The sequence below is a fragment of the Coregonus lavaretus genome (assembly GCF_964263955.1).
Source record: "Coregonus lavaretus genome assembly, contig: HAP1_SCAFFOLD_365, whole genome shotgun sequence".
NCBI classification, from domain to species: domain Eukaryota; kingdom Metazoa; phylum Chordata; class Actinopteri; order Salmoniformes; family Salmonidae; genus Coregonus; species Coregonus lavaretus.
The window spans coordinates 394578-415903 of NW_028158526.1; the positions used below are offsets into that span (position 1 = coordinate 394578).

Below are 21326 nucleotides of genomic sequence, written 5' to 3' on the forward strand. Positions count from 1 at the left end.
ATCTTTCCCTCCTGTCGTCTCTCCCTCCTGTCTGTCTCTCTGTCTCTCTCCTGTCTGTCTCTCCCTCCTGTCTGTCTCTCTGTCTCTCCCTCCTGTCTGTCTCTCTGTCTCTCCCTCCTGTCTGTCTCTCTGTCTCTCTCCTGTCTGTCTCTCCCTCCTGTCTGTCTCTCTGTCTCTCTCCTGTCTGTCTCTCTCCTGTCTGTCTCTCTGTCTCTCCCTCCTCTCTGTCTCTCCCTCCTGTCTGTATCTCTGTCTCTCCCTCCTGTCTGTCTCTCTGTCTCTCCCTCCTGTTTGTCTCTCTTGCTGTCTCTCTCTCTTCCTGTCTCTCTCTCTCTCTCTTTCTGTCTGTCTCTCTCTCCTCAGATATAAAGCCAGAGAACCTTCTCATCAGTTCTGATGACGTCCTCAAGCTATGTGACTTCGGTGAGCAGAGCAACCTGTCTGTCTGTCTGTCATCCTCATTCAGTCAATGACAGGACCAACCTATTAGAGAAACGTTAGTCTCTACTGTACTACCTGTATCAACTGTTTTTTTCTCTCCATTTATTCAAACCTTAGACATTAACATGTTGATTTAAGTTCCCATAGAAACAGCTAGTCTCCATATGGAATGATGTTAGTCTGTCTTCTCTCTGGAAGGTTCCAGTGTCTGTCTGACACTCCGAGCCTCAGCAGGTTGTCGGTCTCTCACCACAGATTGGCAACATCATGTCAGACACCATATGTTGACAGCCACAGCTCCTCTCCCGTCATGTTACCTTGGTGTTGTTACTAACCACACTGAGTCATTCAACACTCTTGTATTGATAGCTACTGTTTATACATTTATTTTCTTTCCCCAATTCTTTGAATGCTGTTTCATTCTTTCTTTCATTGTCATGTGATAATATTCTGCTGCATGTCCAGTCAGTCAGGTTGGTGTTCTGGTGGGACCGGTCCATACACTATGATAAAGTCAGGTTGGTGTTCTGGTGGGACCGGTCCATACACTATGATAAAGTCAGGTTGGTGTTCTGGTGGGACCGGTCCATACACTATGATAAAGTCAGGTTGGTGTTCTGGTGGGACCGGTCCATACACTATGATAAAGTCAGGTTGGTGTTCTGGTGGGACCGGTCCATACACTATGATAAAGTCAGGTTGGTGTTCTGGTGGGACCGGTCCATACACTATGATAAAGTCAGGTTGGTGTTCTGGTGGGACCGGTCCATACACTATGATAAAGTCAGGTTGGTGTTCTGGTGGGACCGGTCCATACACTATGATAAAGTCAGGTTGGTGTTCTGGTGGGACCGGTCCATACACTATGATAAAGTCAGGTTGGTGTTCTGGTGGGACCGGTCCATACACTATGATAAAGTCAGGTTGGTGTTCTGGTGGGACCGGTCCATACACTATGATAAAGTCAGGTTGGTGTTCTGGTGGGACCGGTCCATACACTATGATAAAGTCAGGTTGGTGTTCTGGTGGGACCGGTCCATACACTATGATAAAGTCAGGTTGGTGTTCTGGTGGGACCGGTCCATACACTATGATAAAGTTAGGTTGGTGTTCTGGTGGGACCGGTCCATACACTATGATACACTAGCAGTAGATCTACAGTCTATGTTTAGCTGCTCAGTGATGACTCATTCTGTTCACTCAATTAATACAGAGAGCGAGAGACATTGGGTCTGACTGGTTGTTCTTAGACTGTTGTTGTTCCTGTGTCCTCATCATCCTACTGAAATTAGTTGACTGTCTTAGCTGTGTTCCTGGTTAGTTGGTCTTTGAGGTCACTTCCTGTCCTCTCTTATTCAGGCTTCGCCCGTAATCTCTCAGAGGGAAATGATGCCAACTACACAGAGTACGTGGCCACTAGATGGTACCGTTCTCCAGAACTACTCCTGGGGTGAGTTTGGTGTGTGTGTAGTACAGGCTGAGTCCATTCTACCTGGATACTGCAGACATGAACCATACAATTATAATGACCAACACCCTCTCTCCACCCTGTCTCCCCCTGTCTCCCCCCTGTCTCCCCTGTCTCCCCTCTCTCCCCCCTGTCTCCACCCTGTCTCCACCCTGTCTCCACCCCGTCTCCCCTCTCTCTCCCCCCTGTCTCCCCCCTGTCTCCACCCTGTCTCCCCTCTCTCTCCCCCCTGTCTCCCCTCTCTCTCCCCCCTGTCTCCCCTCTCTCTCCCCTCTCTCTCCCCCCTGTCTCCCCCTGTCTCCCCTCTCTCTCCCCCCTCTCTCCCCCCCCTGTCTCCCCCTGTCTCCCCTCTCTCTCCCCCTGTCTCCCCCTGTCTCCCCTCTCTCTCCCCCTGTCCCCCCCTGTCTCCCCCCTGTCTCCCCTCTCTCTCCCCCCTGTCTCCCCCCTGTCTCCCCTCTCTCTCCCCCCTGTCTCCCCTCCCCCAGGGCACCATATGGTAAGGCAGTGGACATGTGGTCAGTAGGCTGTATCCTGGGGGAGCTGAGTGATGGCCAGCCGTTGTTCCCAGGAGAGAGTGAGATAGATCAGCTCTTCACCATCCAGAAGGTCCTGGGACCGCTGCCTACTGAACAGATGAAACTCTTCTACAATAACCCTCGATTCCACGGGCTACGGGTAGGACAGGCTGGACTCTCTCTGCTCTCACAACTCTCGCATCTCTGTCCACCTCTCTTCCCCTCATTCCCCCTCACATGCTCTCTCACTCTTCTCTTCTTCCTATTTTCTCCCACTCACTCCATCGTCTCTCTCTCTCTCTGGCCTTATTTCAGTATTCTCTCTCTCTGGTCTTATTTCAGTATTATCTCTCTCTGGTCTTATTTCAGTATTCTCTCTCTCTGGTCTTATTTCAGTATTATCTCTCTCTCTCTGGTCTTATTTCAGTATTCTCTCTCTCTGGTCTTATTTCAGTATTCTCTCTCTCTCTCTTGTCTTATTTCAGTATTCTCTCTCTCTCTCTGGTCTTATTTCAGTATTCTCTCTCTCTCTGGTCTTATTTCAGTATTATCTCTCTCTCTGGTCTTATTTCACCATTCTCTCTCTCTCTCTGGTCTTATTTCAGAATTCTCTCTCTCTCTCTCTGGTCTTATTTCAGAATTCTCTCTCTCTCTCTCTGGTCTTATTTCAGTATTCTCTCTCTCTCTGGTCTTATTTCAGTATTCTCTCTCTCTGGTCTTATTTCAGTATTCTCTCTCTCTCTCTGGTCTTATTTCAGTATTCTCTCTCTCTCTCTGGTCTTATTTCAGTATTCTCTCTCTGGTCTTATTTCAGTATTCTCTCTCTCTCTCTGGTCTTATTTCAGTATTCTCTCTCTCTCTGGTCTTATTTCAGTATTCTCTCTCTCTGGTCTTATTTCAGTATTCTCTCTCTCTCTGGTCTTATTTCAGTATTCTCTCTCTCTCTGGTCTTATTTCAGTATTCTCTCTCTCTCTCTGGTCTTATTTCAGTATTCTCTCTCTCTCTCTGGTCTTATTTCAGTATTCTCTCTCTCTCTGGTCTTATTTCAGTATTCTCTCTCTCTCTGGTCTTATTTCAGTATTCTCTCTCTCTCTCTGGTCTTATTTCAGTATTCTCTCTCTCTCTGGTCTTATTTCAGTATTCTCTCTCTCTCTGGTCTTATTTCAGTATTCTCTCTCTCTCTCTGGTCTTATTTCAGTATTCTCTCTCTCTCTCTGGTCTTATTTCAGTATTATCTCTCTCTCTGGTCTTATTTCAGTATTCTCTCTCTCTCTGGTCTTATTTCAGTATTCTCTCTCTCTCTCTGGTCTTATTTCAGTATTCTCTCTCTCTCTGGTCTTATTTCAGTATTATCTCTCTCTCTCTCTGGTCTTATTTCAGTATTCTCTCTCTCTCTCTGGCTGTGGCTGATTGGATCACAGTGACACATCATGTATCTCCATTCTGCTGTGAGGAGAGGTTCAGATCATTACTGACTGGCTGGTCTTTCTGGCTGGTGTTACTGACTGTCTGGCTTGTTGACTAACTGACAGGCTGGTTGACTGGCTGGCTGGTTGACTGTCTGGCTGGCTGGCTAGCTGGCTGGTTGACTGGCTGGCTGGTTGACTGGCTGGCTGGTTGACTGACTGGCTGGTTGACTGGCTGGTTGACTGGCTGGTTGACTGACTGGCTGGTTGACTGACTGGCTGGTTGACTGGCTGGCTGGTTGACTGGCTGGCTGGTTGACTGGCTGGCTGGTTGACTGACTGGCTGGTTGACTGGTTGCTGATGGTAGTAGAGGCATGACTATAAAACTAAGCATTTGTTATGTGTGTTTCAGTTCCCAGCAGTGAACCACCCCACCACCCTGGAGAGGAAGTACCTGGGGCTCATCAGTGGAGCCCTGCTGGACCTCATGAAGGTAAGGTCAGAGGTCAGGAGTTAAAGGTCAGGGATGCTACTGGGGTTAGGTTTAGGGTTATACTGATTCACACTGAATAGTAGGGCATGACTCTCCATTCCATTAAAACACATGCCTGTAATGTATCTGTGATGTATCTGTAATGTGATGTCATGTAGCTGTAATGTAATGTATATGTAATGTAATGTACAGTTGAAGTCGGAAGTTTACATACACTTAGGTTGGAGTCATTAAACCTTGTTTTTCAAACTATCGTTTTGGCAAGTCGGTTAGGACATCTACTTTGTGCATGACACAAGTAATTTTTCCAACAATTGTTTACAGACAGATTATTTCACTTATAATTCACTGTATCACAATTCCAGTGGGTCAGAAGTTTACATACACTAAGTTGACTGTGCCTTTAAACAGCTTGGAAAATTGTCATGGCTTTAGACGCTTCTGATAGGCTAATTGACATAATTTGAGTCAATTGGAGGTGTACCTGTGGATGTATTTCAAGGCCTACCTTCAAACTCAGTGCCTCTTTGCTTGACATCATGGGAAAATCAAAAGAAATCAGCCAAGACCTCAGAAAAAACATTGTAGCCCTCCACAAGTCTGGTTCGTCCTTGGGAGCAATTTCCAAATGCCTGAAGGTACCACGTTCATCTGTACAAACAATAGTACGCAAGTATAAACACCATGGGACCACGCAGCCATCATACCGCTCAGGAAGGAGACGCGTTCTGTCTCCTAGAGATGAACGTACTTTGGTGCGAAAAGTGCAAATAAATCCCAGAACAACAGCAAAGGACCTTGTGAAGATGCTTGAGGATACAGGTACAAAAGTATCTATATCCACAGTAAAACGAGTCCTATATCGACATAATCTGAAAGGCCGCTCAGCAAGGAAGAAGCCACTGCTCCAAAACCGCCATAAAAAAGCCAGACTACTAAAGCCTGACCTCAATCCTATAGAAAATTTGTGGGCAGAACTGAAAAAGCGTGTGCGAGCAAGGAGGCCTACAAACCTGACTCAGTTACCCCAGCTCTGTCAGGAGGAATGGGCCAAAATTCACCCAACTTATTGTGGGAAGCTTGTGGTAGGCTACCCTAAACGTTTGACCCAAGTTAAACAATTTAAAGGCAATGCTACCAAATACTAATTGAGTGTATGTAAACTTCTGACCCACTGGGAATGTGATGAAAGAAATAAAAGCTGAAATAAATCATTCTCTCTACTATTATTCTGACATTTCACATTCTTAAAATAAAGTGGTGATCCTAACTGACCTAAGACAGGGAATTTTTCTTGGATTAAATGTCAGGAATTGTGAAAAACTGAGTTTAAATGTATTTGGCTAAGGTGTATGTAAACTTCCAACTTCAACTGTATCTGTAATGTAATATAATGTATCTGTAATGTATTTGTCATGTACAGTGTATTCGGAAAGTATTCAGACACCTTGACTTTTTCCTCATTTTGTTACGTTACAGCCTTATTCTAAAATGGATTAAATTGTTTTTTTCCCCTCATCAATCTTTACACAATACCCCATAATGACAAAGCAAAAACAGGTTTTAAAAAACGGAAATATCACATTTACATAAGTATTCAGACCCTTTACTCAGTACTTTGTTGAAGCACCTTTGGCAGCGATTACAGCCTTGAGTCTTCTTGGGTATGACGCTACAAGCTTGGCACACCTGTATTTGGGGAGTTTCTCCCATTCTTCTCTGCAGATCCTCTCAAGCTCTGTTAGGTTGGATGGGGAGCGTCGCTACACAGCTATTTTCAGGTCTCTCCAGAGATGTTCGATCGGGTTCAAGTCTGGCTGGGCCGCTCAAGGACATTCAGAGACTTGTCCCGAAGCCACTCCTGCATTGTCTTGGCTGTGTTCTTAGGGTCTTTGTCCTGTTGGATGGTGAACCTTCACCCCCAGTCTGAGGTCCTGAGCACTCTGGAGCAGGTTTTCATCAAGGATCTCTCTGTACTTTGCGCCGTTCATCTTTGCCTCGATCCTGACTATCAATCAATCAATCAATCAATCAAATGTGTTTATGAAGCCCTTTTTACATCAGCAGATGTCACAAAGTGCTATACAGAAACCCAGCCTAAAACCCCAAACAGAAAGCAATGCAGATGTAGAAGCACGGTGGCTAGGAAAAACTCCCTAGAAAGGCAGAAACCTAGGAAGAAACCTAGAGAGGAACCAGGCTCTGAGGGGTGGCCAGTCCCCTTCTGGCTGTGCCGGGTGGAGATTATAACAGTACATGGCCATTAAGGCCAGATTTTTCTCCAAGATGTTCAAACGTTCATAGATGACCAGCAGGGTCAAATAATAATCACAGTGGTTGTAGTGGTAGCAACAGGTCAGTACATCAGGAGTAAATGTCACTTGGCTTTTCATAGCCGGCCATTTAGAGGTTGAAATAGCAGGTGTGGTAGAGAGAGAGAGTTGAAAACAGCAGGTCTGGGACAAGGTAGCACGTCCGGTGAACAGGTCAGGGTTCCATAGCCGCAGGCAGAAGAGTGGAAACTGGAGCAGCAGCACGACCAGGTGGACTGGGGACAGCAAGGAGTCATCAGGCCAGGTAGTCCTGAGGCATGGTCCTAGGGCTCAGGTCCTCCGGGAGGGGAGGGGAGGGAGAGAGGACCAGGTGGACTGGGGACAGCCAGGAGTCATCAGGCCAGGTAGTCCTGAGGCATGGTCCTAGGGCTCAGGTCCTCCGGGAGGGGAGGGAGAGAGGACCAGGTGGACTGGGGACAGACAGGAGTCATCAGGCCAGGTAGTCCTGAGGCATGGTCCTAGGGCTCAGGTCCTCCGGGAGGGGAGGGAGAGAGGACCAGGTGGACTGGGGACAGACAGGAGTCATCAGGCCAGGTAGTCCTGAGGCATGGTCCTAGGGCTCAGGTCCTCCGGGATGGGAGGGAGAGAGAGATAATTAGAGGGAGCATACTTAAATTCACACAGGACACCGGATAAGACAGGAGAATAACACCAAATATAACAGACTAATCCTAGCCCCCCGGCACATAGACTACTGCAGCATAGATAGTGAAGGCTGAGACGGGGGGGGGGGTCGGGGGACACTGTGGCCTCGTCCGACGATACCACTGGACAGGGCCAACCATTATAGACAGAATACCAGCTGACTGCTTTGGGTCATTTAAATTTTTTTATTTATTTAACCAGGTAAGAAGCCAGTTGAGAACAAGTTCTCATTTACAACTGCGACCTGGCCAAGATAAAGCAAAGCAGTGCGATAAAAACAACAACACAGAGTTACATATGGGGTAAAACAAAACATAAAGTCAAAAATACCACAGAAAATATATATACAGTGTGTGCAAATGTAGCAAGTTATGGAGGTAAGGCAATAAATAGGCTATAGTGCAAAATAATTACAATTAGTATTAACACTGGAATGATAGATGTGCAAAAGATGATGTGCAAATAGAGATACTGGGGTGCAAATGAGCAAAATAAATAACAATATGGGGATGAGGTAGTTGGGTGGGCTAATTTCAGATGGGCTGTGTACAGGTGTAGTGATCGGTAAGCTGCTCTGACAACTGATGCTTAAAGTTAGTGAGGGAGATAAGAGTCTCCAGCTTCAGAGATTTTTGCAGTTCGTTCCAGTCATTGGCAGCAGAGAACTGGAAGGAATGGCGGCCAAAGGAGGTGTTGGCTTTGGGGATGACCAGTGAGATATACCTGCTGGAGCGCAGACTACGGGTGGGTGTTGCTATGGTGACCAGTGAGCTAAGATAAGACTGGGATTTGCCTAGCAGTGATTTATAGATGACCTGGAGCCAGTGGGTTTGACGACAAATATGTAGTGAGGGCCAGCCAACAAGAGCGTACAGGTCACAATGGTGGGTAGTATACAGTGGGGAAAAAAGTATTTAGTCAGCCACCAATTGTGCAAGTTCTCCCACTTAAAAAGATGAGAGAGGCCTGTAATTTTCATCATAGGTACACGTCAACTATGACAGACAAAATGAGAAAAGAAAATCCAGAAAATCACATTGTAGGATTTTTTATGAATTTATTTGCATATTATGGTGGAAAATAAGTATTTGGTCAATAACAAAAGTTTCTCAATACTTTGTTATATACCCTTTGTTGGCAATGACACAGGTCAAACGTTTTCTGTAAGTCTTCACAAGGTTTTCACACACTGTTGCTGGTATTTTGGCCCATTCCTCCATGCAGATCTCCTCTAGAGCAGTGATGTTTTGGGGCTGTCGCTGGGCAACACGGACTTTCAACTCCCTCCAAAGATTTTCTATGGGGTTGAGATCTGGAGACTGGCTAGGCCAATCCAGGACCTTGAAATGCTTCTTACGAAGCCACTCCTTCGTTGCCCGGGCGGTGTGTTTGGGATCATTGTCATGCTGAAAGACCCAGCCACGTTTCATCTTCAATGCCCTTGCTGATGGAAGGAGGTTTTCACTCAAAATCTCACGATACATGGCCCCATTCATTCTTTCCTTTACACGGATCAGTCGTCCTGGTCCCTTTGCAGAAAAACAGCCCCAAAGCATGATGTTTCCACCCCCATGCTTCACAGTAGGTATGGTGTTCTTTGGATGCAACTCAGCATTCTTTGTCCTCCAAACACGACGAGTTGAGTTTTTACCAAAAAGTTCTATTTTGGTTTCATCTGACCATATGACATTCTCCCAATCCTCTTCTGGATCATCCAAATGCACTCTAGCAAACTTCAGACGGGCCTGGACATGTACTGGCTTAAGCAGGGGGACATGTCTGGCACTGCAGGATTTGAGTCCCTGGCGGCGTAGTGTGTTACTGATGGTAGGCTTTGTTACTTTGGTCCCAGCTCTCTGCAGGTCATTCACTAGGTCCCCCGGTGTGGTTCTGGGATTTTTGCTCACCATTCTTGTGATCATTTTGACCCCACAGGGTGAGATCTTGCGTGGAGCCCCAGATCGAGGGAGATTATCAGTGGTCTTGTATGTCTTCCATTTCCTAATAATTGCTCCCACAGTTGATTTCTTCAAACCAAGCTGCTTACCTATTGCAGATTCAGTCTTCCCAGCCTGGTGCAGGTCTACAATTTTGTTTCTGGTGTCCTTTGACAGCTCTTTGGTCTTGGCCATAGTGGAGTTTGGAGTGTGACTGTTTGAGGTTGTGGACAGGTGTCTTTTATACTGATAACAAGTTCAAACAGGTGCCATTAATACAGGTAACGAGTGGAGGACAGAGGAGCCTCTTAAAGAAGAAGTTACAGGTCTGTGAGAGCCAGAAATCTTGCTTGTTTGTAGGTGACCAAATACTTATTTTCCACCATAATTTGCAAATAAATTCTTAAAAAATCCTACAATGTGATTTTCTGGATATTTTTTCTCAATTTGTCTGTCATAGTTGACATGTACCTATGATGAAAATTACAGGCCTCTCTCATATTTTTTAAGTGGGAGAACTTGCACAATTGGTGGCTGACTAAATACTTTTTTCCCCCACTGTATCTGTAATTTAATGTATCTACAGTACCAGTCAATATTTTGGACACACCTACTCATTCAAGGGTTTTTCTTTATTTTTTTACAATTTTCTACATTGTAGAATAATAGTGATGACATCAAAACTATGAAGTAACACATATGGAATCATGTAGTAACCAAAAAAGTGTTCAACAAATCAAAATATATTATAGCCACCCTTTGCCTTGATGACAGCTTTGTACACTCTTGGCATTCTCTCAACCAGCTTCACCTGGAATGCTTTTCCAACAGTCTTGAAGGAGTTCCCACATATGCTGAGCACTTGTTGGCTGCTTTTCCTTCACTCTGCCGTCCGACTCATCCCAAACCATCTCAATTGGATTGAGGTCAGGTAATTGTGGAGGCCAGGTCATCTGATGCAGCACTCCATCACTCTCCTTCTTGGTTAAATAGCCCTTACACAGCCTGGAGGTGTGTTGGGTCATTGTCCTGTTGAAAAACAAATGATAGACCCACTAAGCCCAAACCAGATGGGATGGCGTATCGCTGCAGAATGCTGTGGTAGCCATGCTGGTTAAGTGTGCCTTGAATTCTAAATAAATCACTGACAGTGTCACCAGCAAAGCACTCCCACACCATCACACCTCCTCCTCCATGCTTCACGGTGGGAACTACACATGCGGAGATGATCTGTTCACCCACACCGCGACTCACAAAGACACGGCGGTTGGAACCCAAAATCTCAGATTTGGACTCCAGACCAAAGGACACATTTCCACCGGTCTAATGTCCATTGCTTGTGTTTCTTGGTCCAAGCAGGTCTCTTCTTCTTATTGGTGTCCTTTTATTAGTGGTTTCTTTTTAGCAATTCGACCATGAAGGACTGATTCACACAGTCTCCTCTGAACAGTTGATGTTGAGATGTGTCTTTGACTTGAACTCTGTGAAGCATTTACTAGGGCTGCAATTTCTGAGGCTGGTAATGCTAATGAACTTATCCTCTGCAGCAAAGGTATCTCTGGGTCTTCCATTCCTGTGGTGATCCTCATGAGAGCCAGTTTCATCATAGCGCTTGTTAGTTTTTGCGACTGCACTTGAAGAAACTTTCAAAGTTCTTGACATTTTCCGTATTGACTGACCTTAATGTCTTAAAGTATTGATGGACTGTCGTTTCTCTTTGCTTATTTGAGCTGTTCTTGCCATAATATGGACTTGGTCTTTTACCAAATAGGGCTATTTTCTGTATACCACCCCTACCTTGTCACAACACAACTGATTGGATCAAACGCATTAAGAATGAAAAACAATCCACAAATTAACTTTTAAGAAGGCACACCTGTTAATTGAAATGCATTCCAGGTGACTACTTCATGAAGCTGGTTGAGAGAATGCCAAGAGTGTGCAAAGCTGTCATCAAGGCAAAGGGTGGCTATTTGAAGAATCTCAAATATAAAATATATTTTGATTTGTTGAACATTTTTTTGGTTACTACATGATTCCATATGTGTTATTTCATAGTTTTGATATCTTCACTATTATTGTACAATGTAGAAAATAGTAAAAAATAAAGAAAAACCCTTGAATGAGTAGGTGTGTCCAAACTATTGATTGTTAGTGTAAATGTAATGCAATGTATCTGTAATGTAATGCGATGCAGTGCCTTAGACCACTGCGCCACTCTACTGTTGCTTCTCTCTGTTTTCCCCATCTGTTGATGTAAACAGACTGTGATCTGTAGCTGTAAACAGACTGTGATCTGTAGCTGTAAACAGACTGATATGTAGCTGTAAACAGACTGATATGTAGCTGTAAACAGACTGTGATATGTAGCTGTAAACAGACTGATATGTAGCTGTAAACAGACTGTGATCTGTAGCTGTAAACAGACTCTGATCTGTAGCTGTAAACAGACTGTGATCAGTAGCTGTAAACAGACTGTGATCTGTAGCTGTAAACAGACTGTGATCTGTAGCTGTAAACAGACTGTGATCTGTAGCTGTAAACAGACTGTGATATGTAACTGTAAACAGACTGTGATCTGTAGCTGTAAACAGACTGTGATCAGTAGCTGTAAACAGACTGTGATCTGTAGCTGTAAACAGACTGATCTGTAGCTGTAAACAGACTGATATGTAGCTGTAAACAGACTGATATGTAGCTGTAAACAGACTGTGATCTGTAGCTGTAAACAGACTGTGATATGTAACTGTAAACAGACTGTGATCTGTAGCTGTAAACAGACTGTGATCAGTAGCTGTAAACAGACTGTGATCTGTAGCTGTAAACAGACTGATATGTAGCTGTAAACAGACTGATATGTAGCTGTAAACAGACTGATATGTAGCTGTAAACAGACTGTGATCTGTAGCTGTAAACAGACTGATCTGTAGCTGTAAACAGACTGTGATCTGTAGCTGTAAACAGACTGTGATCTGTAGCTGTAAACATACTGATATGTAGCTGTAAACAGACTGATATGTAGCTGTAAACAGACTGATATGTAGCTGTAAACAGACTGTGATCTGTAGCTGTAAACAGACTGTGATCAGTAGCTGTAAACAGACTGTGATATGTAACTGTAAACAGACTGTGATCTGTAGCTGTAAACAGACTGTGATCTGTAGCTGTAAACAGACTGTGATATGTAACTGTAAACAGACTGTGATCTGTAGCTGTAAACAGACTGTGATCTGTAGCTGTAAACAGACTGTGATCAGTAGCTGTAAACAGACTGTGATCTGTAGCTGTAAACAGACTGTGATCTGTAGCTGTAAACAGACTGATCTGTAGCTGTAAACAGACTGTGATCTGTAGCTGTAAACAGACTGTGATATGTAACTGTAAACAGACTGTGATCTGTAGCTGTAAACAGACTGTGATCAGTAGCTGTAAACAGACTGTGATCTGTAGCTGTAAACAGACTGATCTGTAGCTGTAAACAGACTGATATGTAGCTGTAAACAGACTGTGATCTGTAGCTGTAAACAGACTGTGATATGTAACTGTAAACAGACTGTGATCTGTAGCTGTAAACAGACTGATATGTAGCTGTAAACAGACTGATCTGTAGCTGTAAACAGACTGTGATCTGTAGCTGTAAACAGACTGTGAACAGTAGCTGTAAACACACTGTGATCTGTAGCTGTAAACAGACTGATCTGTAGCTGTAAACAGACTGATATGTAGCTGTAAACAGACTGATATGTAGCTGTAAACAGACTGTGATCTGTAGCTGTAAACAGACTGTGATCTGTAGCTGTAAACAGACTGTGATCTGTAGCTGTAAACAGACTGATATGTAGCTGTAAACAGACTGTGATCTGTAGCTGTAAACATACTGTGATCTGTAGCTGTAAACAGACTGTGATCTGTAGCTGTAAACAGACTGATCTGTAGCTGTAAACAGACTGTGATCTGTAGCTGTAAACAGACTGTGATCTGTAGCTGTAAACAGACTGAGCTACACGGGACCTACCACTGACTACTGCATCCTACCGCTGACTACTGCATCCTACCCCTGACTACTGCATCCTACCTCTGACTACTGCATCTTACCACTACTACTGCATCCTACCACTGACTACTGTATCCTACCCCTGACTACTGTATTTCACCACTGACTACTGCATCCTACCCCTGACTACTGCATCCTACCCCTGACTACTGCTTCCTACCTCTGACTACTGCATCTTACCACTACTACTGCATCCTACCACTGACTACTGTATCCTACCCCTGACTACTGTATTTTACCACTGACTACTGCATCCTACCCCTGACTACTGTATTTACCACGGACTACTGCAACCTACCCCTGACTACTGTATTTACCACGGACTACTATATCCTACCGCTGACTACTGCATCCTACCCCTGACTACTGTATTTACCACGGACTACTGCAACCTACCCCTGACTACTGTATTTACCACGGACTACTATATCCTACCGCTGACTACTGCATCCTACCTCTGACTACTGCATCTTACCACTACTACTGCATCCTACCACTGACTACTGTATCCTACCCCTGACTACTGTATTTTACCACTGACTACTGTATCCTACCCCTGACTTCTGTATTTACCACGGACTACTGCATCCTACCCCTGACTACTGCATCCTACCCCTGACTACTGTATTTACCACGGACTACTATATCCTACCGCTGACTACTGCATCCTACCTCTGACTACTGCATCTTACCACTACTACTGCATCCTACCACTGACTACTGTATCCTACCCCTGACTACTGTATTTTATCACTGACTACTGCATCCTACTCCTGACTACTGTATTTCACCACTGACTACTGCATCCTACCCCTGACTACTGCATCCTACCTCTGACTACTGCATCTTACCACTACTACTGCATCCTACCACTGACTACTGTATCCTACCCCTGACTACTGTATTTTATACTGACTACTGCATCCTACCCCTGACTACTGTATTTACCACGGACTACTATATCCTACCGCTGACTACTGCATCCTACCTCTGACTACTGCATCTTACCACTACTACTGCATCCTACTTCTGACTACTGTATCCTACCCCTGACTACTGTATTTTACCACTGACTACTGCATCCTACCCCTGACTACTGTATTTCACCACTGACAACTGCATCCTACCCCTGACAACTGCATCCTACCCCTGACTACTGCATCCTACCACTGACTACTGCATCCTACCACTGACTACTGTATTTCACCATTGACTACTGCATCCTACCACTGACTACTGTATTTTACCACTGACTACTTTATCCTATCCCTGACTACTGTATTTTACCACTGACTACTGCATCCTACCACTGACTACTGTATCCTACCCCTGACTACTGCATCCTACCACTGACTACTGCATCCTACCTCTGACTACTGCATCTTACCACTACTACTGCATCCTACCACTGACTACTGCATCCTACCCCTGACTACTGTATTTTACCACTGACTACTGCATCCTACCCCTGACTACTGTATTTACCACGGACTACTGCATCCTACCCCTGACTACTGTATTTACCACGGACTACTATATCCTACCGCTGACTACTGCATCCTACCTCTGACTACTGCATCTTACCACTACTACTGCATCCTACCACTGACTACTGTATCCTACCCCTGACTACTGTATTTTACCACTGACTACTGCATCCTACCCCTGACTACTGTATCCTACCACTGACAACTGCATCCTACCCCTGACTACTGCATCCTACCACTGACTACTGCATCCTACCACTGACTACTGCATCCTACCCCTGAATACTGTATTTACCACTTACTACTGCATCCTACCCCTGACTACTGTATTTCACCACTGACAACTGCATCCTACCCCTGACAACTGCATCCTACCCCTGACTACTGCATCCTACCACTGACTACTGCATCCTACCACTGACTACTGTATTTTATCACTGACTACTGCATCCTACCACCGACTACTGTATTTTACCACTGACTACTGCATCCTATCCCTGACTACTGTATCCTACCACTGACTACTGTATTTACCACGGACTACTGCATCCTACCGCTGACTACTGCATCCTACACCTGACTACTGCATCCTACCACTACTACTGTATCCTACCACTGACTACTGTATTTACCACGGACTACTGCATCCTACCCCTGACTACTGTATTTACCACGGACTACTATATCCTACCGCTGACTACTGCATCCTACACCTGACTACTGCATCCTACCACTACTACTGCATCCTACCACTGACTACTGCATCCTACCACTGACTACTGTATTTCACCACTGACAACTGCATCCTACCACTGACTACTGCATCCTACCACTGACTACTGTATTTTACCACTGAATACTGCATCCTACCACTGACTACTGTATTTTACCACTGACTACTGCATCCTACCCCTGACTACTGTATTTTACCACTGACTACTGCATCCTACCACTGACTACTATATCCTACTGCTGACTACTGCATCCTACCCCTGACTACTGCATCCTTCCAGTACTACTGCATCCTACCACTGACTACTGCATCCTACCACTGACTACTGCATTCTACTACTGACTACTGCATTCTACCACTGACTACTGCATTCTACCACTGACTACTGCATCCTACCACTGACTACTGCATCCTTCCACTACTACTGCATCCTACCACTGACTACTGCATCCTACCACTGACTACTGCATCCTACCTCTGACTACTGCATCCTACCACTGACTACTGCATCCTTCCACTACTACTGCATCCTACCGCTGACTACTGCATCCTTCCACTACCACTGCATCCTACCACTGACTACTGCATCCTACCACTGACTACTGCATCCTACCTCTGACTACTGCATCCTACCACTGACTACTACATCCTACCACTGACTACTGCATCCTACCACTGACTACTGCATCCTTCCACTACTACTGCATCCTACCACTGACTACTGCATCCTACCACTGACTACTGCATCCTTCCACTACAACTGCATCTTACCACTGACTACTGCATCCTACCACTGACTACTGTATTTCACCACTGACAACTGCATCCTACCACTGACTACTGCATCCTACCACTGACTACTGCATCCTTCCACTACTACTGCATCCTACCACTGACTACTGCATCCTTCCACTGACTACTGCATCCTACCACTGACTACTGCATCCTACCTCTGACTACTGCATCCTACCACTGACTACTACATCCTACCACTGACTACTGCATCCTACCACTGACTACTGCATCCTTCCACTACTACTGCATCCTACCACTGACTACTGCATCCTACCACTGACTACTGCATCCTTCCACTACAACTGCATCTTACCACTGACTACTGCATCCTAGCACTAACTACTGCATCCTACCACTAACTACTGCATCCTACCACTAACTACTGTATCCTACCACTGACTACTGCATCCTTCCACTACTTCTGTATTCTACCGCTGACTACTGCATCCTACCACTAACTACTGCATCCTACCACTAACTACTGCATCCTACCACTGACTACTGCATCCTTCCACTACTTCTGTATTCTACCGCTGACTACTGCATCCTACCACTAACTACTGCATCCTACCACTAACTACTGCATCCTATCACTAACTACTGCATCCTACCACTAACTACTGCATCCTACATTTACATTACATTTTACATTTTAGTCATTTAGCAGATGCTCTTATCCAGAGCGACTTACAGTTAGTGAGTGCATACATAATTTTTTGTATTTTTCATACTGGCCCCCCGTGGGAATCAAACCCACAACCCTGGCGTTGCAAACACCATGCTCTACCAACTGAGCTACATCCCTGCCGGCCATTCCCTCCCCTACCCTGGACGACGCTAGGCCAATTGTATGCCGCCCCATGGGTCTCCCGGTCGCGGCCGGCTACGACAGAGCCTGGATACCACTGACTACTGCATCCTACCACTGACTACTGCATCCTACCACTGACTACTGCATCCTACCACTGACTACTGCATCCTACCACTGACTACTGTATTTTACCACTGACTACTGCATCCTACCCCTGACTACTGCATCCTACCACTGACTACTGCATCCTACCACTGACTACTGCATCCAGCCACTGACTACTGCATCCTACCACTGACTACTGCATCCTACTGCTGACTACTGCATCCTACCACTGACTACTGCATCCTATCACTGACTACTGCATCCTACCACTGACTACTGCATCCTTCCACTACTACTGCATCCTACCACTGACTACTGCATCCTACTGCTGACTACTGCATCCTACCACTAACTACTGCATCCTACAACTGACTACTGCATCCTACCACTAACTACTGCATCCTACCACTGACTACTGCATCCTACCACTGACTACTGTATCCTACCACTGACTACTGCATCCTACCACTGACTACTGCATCCTACCACTGACTACTGTATTTTACCACTGACTACTGCATCCTGCCCCTGACTACTGCATCCTACCACTGACTACTGCATCCTACCACTGACTACTGCATCCAACCACTGACTACCGCATCCTACCACTGACTACTGCATCCTACTGCTGACTACTGCATCCTACCACTGACTACTGCATCCTACCACTGACTACTGCATCCTACCACTGACTACTGCATCCTACCACTGACTACTGCATCCTTCCACTACTACTGCATCCTACCACTGACTACTGCATCCTTCCACTGACTACTGCATCCTACCACTGACTACTGCATCCTACCTCTGACTACTGCATCCTACCACTGACTACTACATCCTACCACTGACTACTGCATCCTATCACTGACTACTGCATCATTCCACTACTACTGCATCCTACCACTGACTACTGCATCCTACCACTGACTACTGCATCCTTCCACTACAACTGTATTTTACCACTGACTACTGCATCCTACCCCTGACTACTGCATCCTACCACTGACTACTGCATCCTACCACTGACTACTGCATCCAACCACTGACTACTGCATCCTACCGCTGACTACTGCATCCTACTGCTGACTACTGCATCCTACAGCTAACTACTGCATCCTACAACTGACTACTGCATCCTACCACTAACTACTGCATCCTACCACTGACTACTGCATCCTACCACTGACTACTGTATCCTACCACTGACTACTGCATCCTACCACTGACTACTGCATCCTACCACTGACTACTGCATCCTACCACTGACTACTGTATTTCACCACTGACAACTGCATCCTACCACTGACTACTGCATCCTACCACTGACTACTGCATCCTACCACTGACTACTGCATCCTACTGCTGACTACTGCATCCTACCACTGACTACTGCATCCTACCACTGACTACTGCATCCTACCACTGACAACTGCATCCTACCACTGACTACTGCATCCTACCACTGACTACTGCATCCTACCACTGACTACTGCATCCTACTGCTGACTACTGCTTCCTACCACTGACTACTGCATCCTACCACTGACTACTGCATCCTACCACTGACTACTGCATCCTACCACTGACTACTGCATCCTACTGCTGACTACTGCATCCTACCACTGACTACTGTATCCTACCACTGACTACTGCATCCTACCACTGACTACTGCATCCTACCACTGACTACTGCATCCTACCACTGAATACTGCATCCTACCACTGACTACTGCATCCTACTGCTGACTACTGCATCCTACTACTAACTACTTCATCCTACCACTGACTACTGCATCCTGCTGCTGACTACTGCATCCTACCACTGACTACTGCATCCTACCACTGACTACTGCATCCTTCCACTACAACTGTATTTTACCACTGACTACTGCATCCTACCACTGACTACTGCATCCTACTACTGACTACTGCATCCTACCACTGACTACTGCATCCAACCACTGACTACTGCATCCTACCACTGACTACTGCATCCTACTGCTGACTACTGCATCCTACCACTAACTACTGCATCCTACAACTGACTACTGCATCCTACCACTAACTACTGCATCCTACCACTGACTACTGCATCCTACCACTGACTACTGTATCCTACCACTGACTACTGCATCCTACCACTGACTACTGCATCCTACCACTGACTACTGTATTTTACCACTGACTACTGCATCCTACCCCTGACTACTGCATCCTACCACTGACTACTGCATCCTACCACTGACTACTGCATCCAACCACTGACTACTGCATCCTACCACTGACTACTGCATCCTACTGCTGACTACTGCATCCTACCACTGACTACTGCATCCTACCACTGACTACTGCATCCTACCACTGACTACTGCATCCTACCACTGACTACTGCATCCTTCCACTACTACTGCATCCTACCACTGACTACTGCATCCTTCCACTGACTACTGCATCCTACCACTGACTACTGCATCCTACCTCTGACTACTGCATCCTACCACTGACTACTACATCCTACCACTGACTACTGCATCCTACCACTGACTACTGCATCCTTCCACTACTACTGCATCCTACCACTGACTACTGCATCCTACCACTGACTACTGCATCCTTCCACTACAACTGTATTTTACCACTGACTACTGCATCCTACCCCTGACTACTGCATCCTACCACTGACTACTGCATCCTACCACTGACTACCGCATCCAACCACTGACTACTGCATCCTACCACTGACTACTGCATCCTACTGCTGACTACTGCATCCTACCACTAACTACTGCATCCTACAACTGACTACTGCATCCTACCACTAACTACTGCATCCTACCACTGACTACTGCATCCTACCACTGACTACTGTATCCTACCACTGACTACTGCATCCTACCACTGACTACTGCATCCTACCACTGACTACTGCATCCTACCACTGACTACTGTATTTCACCACTGACAACTGCATCCTACCACTGACTACTGCATCCTACCACTGACTACTGCATATTACCACTGACTACTGCATCCTACTGCTGACTACTGCATCCTACCACTGACTACTGCATCCCACCACTGACTACTGCATCCTACCACTGACTACTGCATCCTACCACTGACTACTGCATCCTACCACTGACTACTGCATCCTTCCACTACTACTGCATCCTACCACTGACTACTGCATCCTACCACTGACTACTGCATCCTTCCACTACAACTGTATTTTACCACTGACTACTGCATCCTACCCCTGACTACTGCATCCTACCACTGACTACTGCATCCTACCACTGACTACTGCATCCAACCACTGACTACTGCATCCTACCACTGACTACTGCATCCTACTGCTGACTACTGCATCCTACCACTAACTACTGCATCCTACAACTGACTACTGCATCCTACCACTGACTACTGTATCCTACCACTGACTACTGCATCCTACCACTGACTACTGCATCCTACCACTGACTACTGCATCCTACCACTGACTACTGTATTTCACCACTGACAACTGCATCCTACCACTGACTACTGCATCCTACCACTGACTACTGCATCCTACCACTGACTACTGCATCCTACTGCTGACTACTGCATCCTACCACTGACTACTGCATCCTACCACTGACTACTGCATCCTACCACTGACTACTGCATCCTACTGCTGACTACTGCATCCTACCACCGACTACTGCATCCTACCACTGACTACTGCATCCTACTGCTGACTACTGCATCCCACCACTGACTACTGCATCCTACCACTGACTACTGCATCCTACCACTGACTACTGCATCCTACCACTGACTACTGCATCCTACCACTGACTACTGCATCCTACCACTGACTACTGCATCCTACCACTGACTACTGCATCCTACTGCTGACTACTGCATCCTACTACTAACTACTTCATCCTACCACTGACTACTGCATCCTGCTGCTGACTACTGCATCCTTCCACTGACTACTGCATCCTACCACTGACTACTGCATCCTACTGCTGACTACTTAAACAAACACTATCTTACTAATCAGCTATCAGCAAAATTCCTTTTATGAAACATTTGATCTCATTGACAGAA

General features: G+C 45.7%; 1 protein-coding gene across 1 annotated transcript in view; it reads left to right on the plus strand.

Moving 5' to 3' along the window:
• LOC311123872 (cyclin-dependent kinase-like 5) overlaps positions 1 to 21326 on the plus strand; it is a gene marked incomplete at its 3' end in the record, with an annotated part of 208862 nt that overhangs the window by 130664 nt on the left and 56872 nt on the right. The window contains exons 6-9 of the mRNA XM_084198092.1: positions 364 to 423; positions 1801 to 1891; positions 2395 to 2584; positions 4245 to 4325. Of these exons, the coding sequence (XP_084054218.1) occupies positions 364 to 423; positions 1801 to 1891; positions 2395 to 2584; positions 4245 to 4325 (422 nt within the window). The remainder of the gene's footprint in view (positions 1 to 363; positions 424 to 1800; positions 1892 to 2394; positions 2585 to 4244; positions 4326 to 21326) is intronic.